This window comes from Zootoca vivipara, chromosome 10, assembly GCF_963506605.1.
Source record: "Zootoca vivipara chromosome 10, rZooViv1.1, whole genome shotgun sequence".
NCBI classification, from domain to species: domain Eukaryota; kingdom Metazoa; phylum Chordata; class Lepidosauria; order Squamata; family Lacertidae; genus Zootoca; species Zootoca vivipara.
In genome coordinates this window covers 58,908,773-58,915,003 of record NC_083285.1, presented here as the reverse complement: position 1 = coordinate 58,915,003, position 6,231 = coordinate 58,908,773, and the positions used below count along the sequence as shown (strand labels likewise).

At 43.9% G+C, this 6,231-nt stretch overlaps 1 protein-coding gene across 1 annotated transcript in view; it reads left to right on the top strand.

Annotated features, from left to right (window-relative positions):
• Positions 1-1,884: 1,884 nt before the first annotated feature.
• LOC118091194 (1-phosphatidylinositol 4,5-bisphosphate phosphodiesterase zeta-1-like) overlaps positions 1,885-6,231 on the top strand; it is a 62,314-nt gene continuing 57,967 nt past the window's right edge. The window contains exon 1 of the mRNA XM_035127869.2: positions 1,885-2,033. Within this exon, the coding sequence (XP_034983760.2) occupies positions 1,885-2,033 (149 nt within the window). The remainder of the gene's footprint in view (positions 2,034-6,231) is intronic.

The window sequence follows — 6,231 nt, the reverse complement described above, 5'->3', positions numbered from 1 at the left end:
AAGTCTCACTAGAAACCTTGAGGTTGTTAGGATGTGTTTTATATATAGTATAATTGAAACAATGAATCATGGAAAAACATGGTTTCAGTAAGCTTCTGAACTACTTGTTCCAAGCATAGGTGTCCAGAGAAAGAAATAAAATAAAAAGTTGAGCATATCAAATGGAATAAAAGAGGAAACAAGACAAATAATAGATACCTGGACTTTATATATAATACTTCTGTTCCTTCCTCTCCAAAAGTAATGTGACTCAACATATCACTTGAGTAAAAAGGGTGGATAGCTACTATGCAGAGGAAGGGGGAGGGCAGTTTGTAGCTTAACTATTCTCCCACATAACATATTTTCTTTGTCAGGGACCAAATGCAGCCACCGGTTCTTTCTGTCTGGTTCCTGACTTACTCCAGGTCACACCTGCTCATCAGCTACACTGCCTCTCTCCAGCCCATACCCCTTGCCAACTCTAATTCATTTGCTCCTTGAGTGTTTTTGCCTGGCTGGAATGTGACCTTGAGATCAAATGATGCCTCTTGGTTGCCGGCATGGATATGCACAGATTTATTTCGGGTTACGATAACTCATTTTTTTTCTTTCCTAAACAAAAAGCAAGGATTCCATCTTTCTTTATTGCTCTTTACAATGCTATAATCAAAAGAGTAATTAATCAATAAAGAATCCCCCCCTATAGCTTGAGCTTGATCCTAATATTTGCTGGGCAGAGGCAGCAGGGTAAAAGACCCACTGCTAAAGGGCCTCTCATACATTCTCCCTTTGCTCCAGTGTTTACAGGCTGGCTCCATGTTCTGTGCTACATCAGCATTCATTGGTCTGACTGCAAAAACCTCTAAACTTTGAAGGAAAGAAGCCTATATAGGCTTTAGGGAACAGGAAAGGACTGTCTCTGTTAGGCTTGTTTTGTACAAGATGACACTGCTGTGACTGTCATGGGGTGGTAGGAGGATAATCACCAGGCTGCCTGTTGCATGCCAAGACAGCTGTTTGCCTGAATTAGTCAGCAGCTCTTTTGAACAAGACACACAAGCTGTTATAGCAAACGATGGTAATTAGAGATTTGAGCTAGACTTTCTCGGGCCGCATATTAGTTGAAAAGGGAAAACAGTCAACAAAAATATTGCAGAGAGTAAAAGAACAAATGGAAGGCATTTCTAAGCTTCAGGAACACCTGGGCCTCACACCTGGGCCTCACCATGAAAGGAAAGCAAATGAGAAATGCAAAGGTCATTGTAGCAACAAAGAGATTTAATTTATGTAACATGTTAGTCAGTCACAAGTCAGCTTAGTTCAGTTCTGGGGTGGCTGGAGGGTGAGATGTATTTTCTCAGAGCAGAGGCTCAACTGCCTATGCAGGCAAGGCTTAGGCTCAAGCTGCATGTAAAAGTAGCAGAACTGCATGTTTTAAACTCCGGTCTCTTCCACACTTCCGCTTGTCTCACCACTTTCCCCCAGAAAGCCTTCTCCTTACCACTGAATCAGAGCAAATGTCAATAGGATTTTCTGCAGATTGATGCTTGCTCCAATTCAGGGGTAGCAAGCAGGTTTTCCTGGAAAGTGGTGGGGCAAACGGAAGACCTCTTGCACCCATGCTTTCTAGGCATGGGACAAGCAGAACTGTGGGCAAGCCCTCAAGATCTGCCCTCAATTGCCTATAAACTGAGGTGAGAGCTTAACTAGGAGTCTATAAGGAAGCAAATGGCATGGTGGTGTGGGTGAAGTGCAAAATGACATAGCCCTAGGCCAAAAATCCAGGGGGTGGAGGCAGCATCCCCTGATGGCAACAGCCCTGATGAGGGGATGAATCCACTCTCTGGTCTCTCCCATGTATAGCTGTGGCCACTGGAGCCCACATCTGCTCCCTTTAACCTCATGGAGACAGCTCGGTCACTGGACTTTGATGACTGGAGCAAAGACACCTCGGAGAATCAGAAGAACCTCAATGAGATACCCCCACAGCTTAAAACCCAGGACCTAGAAGTCGTCAATGGCTGCAGAAGAAAGCTCCAGCCCTTTAACTTGTCAGATGTATAATTCAGGGATGGCACCTCTACTCAATGAATAACTAGCCCAGGCGATAAAGATCCGCCAGTTGCTCCAGAACACCTCCAATACAACTTGATTGTTCTGCTTCAGCTGCAGGAGCACTAACAGCAATCCTGAAACCCACACTTAGGTCCTTGTCCAAGGTGCTGATCTTGCTTTGCCTTCCTGTCTGCCTAGAACCCTGGGACTACAGACCACCTCACCTTCTGTGGGTCATGTCTGCAGTGATGGGTATCCCCATGGATCAGGAATCAAAAGCGATGCAGGGGTGAGGGAACCTGAGATCTCTCCATGCCTGCTGCTAACTTCCTCTAAGTATTTTCTCTCTCAGCAAAGCTCCAAAGAAAAGTACCAGGAGGTAAATCCAGGGCAGTGAATAAATTAGGATGCCCACCTTCACAACAGTATTTCCCTAAGAATTACCCCTCCCTATCCTCTATTTTATAAGTAATTGGGGCACCCCAGCCAATGTCATGTGTATTTTGAGCCCTGGGTGGCTTACACGCCTTGTACATTTTCTTACCTGGACTGGAAAATGTGTGAGTTATTTTCATGTTAGTCTCTCTTCCAAACTTCAAAAGCAGACCTTGATATGAGAAACACTTTCTCCCTCCACCCTTCTTGAGATGCAGTTTCACATCCCCCCCCCAAAAGTTTTTCAGCATTCCTTAAGTGTTAATCCTAAAGATTTCATAAGTATCTCTTCCACCCCAACTTTAAAAAAATGACTTTCAGTGGTTTTGGAGTTTACCAATTACATAAAAATATTCAATAGCTGAAATATGTTGCTTGCGAGGAGCAAAGTAACTCCTGTTTATCAAGGTTGAGGAATACTGCTCCACATATTTCTACAGCACTATTTCTACAAGTCACACCTGTGTTTGAAAATGATTTGCCTGGATGATTATTGCACCTAAGTAGCCTTGAGTCTGTACGTTCTGTGAGGGTTTGGTTGCAGTATGGCATTCAATGGGCAACTGGTTCAGATGCAGCTCAAATTAAGGGTCTCTTCTTACAGCTATCTCCACTGTAGGAACCACAGTAGCTCAGCTCCAGCAGCCAGTGTGCTGCATGTGGAACTGACTGGGTGAAGCTTCCTGGATGTCAGGACCCTAATCCCAGCCTGAAGCAGCAGCTAGGATCAGCACTGTCCAAATCACCACTGTTCCTGTTTCTGTAGATAACCACCTCCACCATTCTGCCCGGACACTGAGGTCCAGCACCGAGGGCCTTCTGGCGGTTCCCTCATTGCAAGAAGCCAAGTTGCAGGGAACCAGGCAGACGGCCTTCTCAGTAGTGGCACCCGCCCTGTGGAACGCCCTCCCATGTCAAAGAGAAAAACAGCTACCAGATTTTTAGAAGACATCTGAAGGCAGCCCTGTTTAGGGAGGCTTTTAATGTTCAATATTGTATTTTATTTTCTGTTGGAAGCTGCCCAGAATCTGATATTGTACTAGCAGCTTAGAGCTCCCAGAACAAATATATACCCACCCCTCAGGACCATCAGAATCAGCTCCTTCTGAACTTTACATCCATGTGAAACTGAGACCCACCATCAGGCAGGAAGTCACAAGGAAGTGACAGAGTCTTTTGCTCCAGACCTGTAGGCTATTTCTTTAAAGACATCCACTCCTCAAACCAGGGGAGGGATCCTGGAAAAGATTGTCAGCGATGGAAGAGATACAAGTCCACAGTTGGAACTGAAACTCAGCTGAACAAGTTGATCTCCCAGCAATCTGCCCAAGGTCCTGCAAGCCTTTTTTCTTATCCTCCTGGTTGTCTTTGCCCTCCAGGATCACAAGCAGGAGTGTACAACTTGGTGTACTCCCAATGATGTTGAACTACCGTATTACTCCTATAAGCAGCAGCCCTCATGGCTAATGTTAAGAGTGGTGGGTCCTGCAGTCCAACATCTAGAAGGCTCTCCTTTGGCTACCCCTGATAATGAGCATTGTACTGGTCTGCTGGGTTGGATTTAGGGCTGTGTGAGTGGTGCACATGCACATGCACTGGGCACTGAGCTGAGGAAGCACCAACTCAAAGCCTGGTAAGAAAGGTGCTTTGGGAAGAAGGCATGAGGCTCTGACCGGGTCCTAGAGACCTCACACCTCCTTCTCAAAGCCTAGTTAGCACTTTCTCAGCTTTGGGAAGGAGGGGGGCTCTAGGACCCTGGCAGAGCCCTCAAGCATCTTTCCCAAAGTCAGGACCTCTTTACCCACCTTTGGGAAGGAAGGCAGCACGAGGACTGATGGCGGGGCTCCAAATTTTGGTCTCACACAGGGTGCCATACTACCCAAGTGCCACTGTGGTCAGTCTCAGTTTTCTCTAGTACCTCAATTTTCTGGCCAGACCTCCAGCCTCCTTGGCTGTACGGTACATGGCTTCTGCCTTCCCCGAGACAGAGCAATGCCACGTGTGGGACTATTAAAACATTGCCTTTAGCACATCACTCTTGGGGCAAATAAAAAAAACATAAAACATCCTCAAAATAAATGCTGTCTGAGTTGAACTATAGGCAATTGTTTAGCAGAGTGCTGGAAAATGGGATTGAATGAGGGGACCAGAGCCTGTAAATATTATTATTGCCCAGGCAAAGCACTATCTTGAACAGAAAGCCTTTATGGCCCTTCTTGCTGAGGATAGCCAATGGTTAGTTTGGGAGAGTAGCATTACTGCATTATCTGGGAACCCTCTGCTGCTTTAGGAACACACTTCAACTTGTAGCCCTGATATCTCAAACTATGGTGGCTTTGCACATTAATGTCACTTCTAGCGCCAGAAGCAATCAATGAACTGAACACCACGTTCTGTATATCCCATTAGCTTTCACACAATTAATTCATGGAGGGTAAGGCTCTCGGTGGCTGCTAGCCATGATGACTATCTTTCACCACCAGGCTCAGAGAAATAATGCCTCTGACTAACAGTTGTTGGGAAACATAAGTAGGGAGAGTAGTATTGCAGTCATGTCCTACTTGTGAGCTTCCCAAAGGCATCTGAATGGCTAATGTGAGAATAGGATAATGGACTAAATGGGCCTTTGGTCTGCTTCATCAAGGCTATTCTTATGCTATTAACACAAGCAGCCGAACACAAAAACAACAGCATTTTGTGGCACCTTAATGACTACCAAACTTATGATGGCATACGCTTTCATAAGCATTCTATTCACCATGGTGTTGCTTAGTAAATTAAATTATAATAATTGAGGCATTATTAGTACAAAGGAACTACACCATCAGTTGAAAGCCTCCCCTCCCCAGTTTTCCCTCTTCCCCAGTTTAAATCAGTTCCATGTTCCAAGTGTTCATATATCCCAAATTAGCTTGGAGCAATGCCACTTAGCGAAAGGCGTATGGAGAGCACATGGAGAACATTAAACATATAATACCGTACATAAGGAATACTCAGTCCTCTAAATAGTCATATATAGAGAATTCTCAATGAGAATTTATGGTAACTCTTATTTACCAGCTTAAATACTTTACTTCAGCCTGCTAGAAAGTTCTTTTTTGACCTTGTTATTTCTAAACTTTTAGTATCCTCCTAAACACTTCCTTTCTTTCCTGAACTCACTGCAAATCAGCATTAATTGGCATGTTCTAATTGGTAGAAGGAGAAATGCAGCAATGAAGCATTTGTCCTAATTACCAGAGGCCCACAGGAATACAATTATCTGGTAGAGATTCATTTTGGTTTCACTAATTACTTTAAAAACAGGCATCATAAGAAACAAAGCTACTTCCAATGATTTTTTGCTAAGTCTATGTGATCTGATGTACATTTAAAATGTCAGTGGTAAGCTATTCCAGGTTACTTCTACTCTAGTCCATTTTTCTGGAATTGCCACCCTTGTTCATGCAATTTTTATGAGGAATCCATACGATTTCACTGCCAAACTGTTGTATTCTGGTGTGTCCTGTGTTGATGTTTCTGACCTGATTTGTGATTTATTCATTCATTTATAAAATAACAACTGAAGCACCGCTTGTACAATGTGAGTAGGAAAAGCAAAGTTGATACTTTTCAGGGATACTGTGAGTATAATTTAAATTTTCCTGCTTATAGTTTCAGCCATTTTATTTATTCCTGCTCAGTATTGAGCAGGATGGCAAATATGATCTAATAAGCATTACTGAAACATGGTGGGATGAGACTCATGACTGGAATATA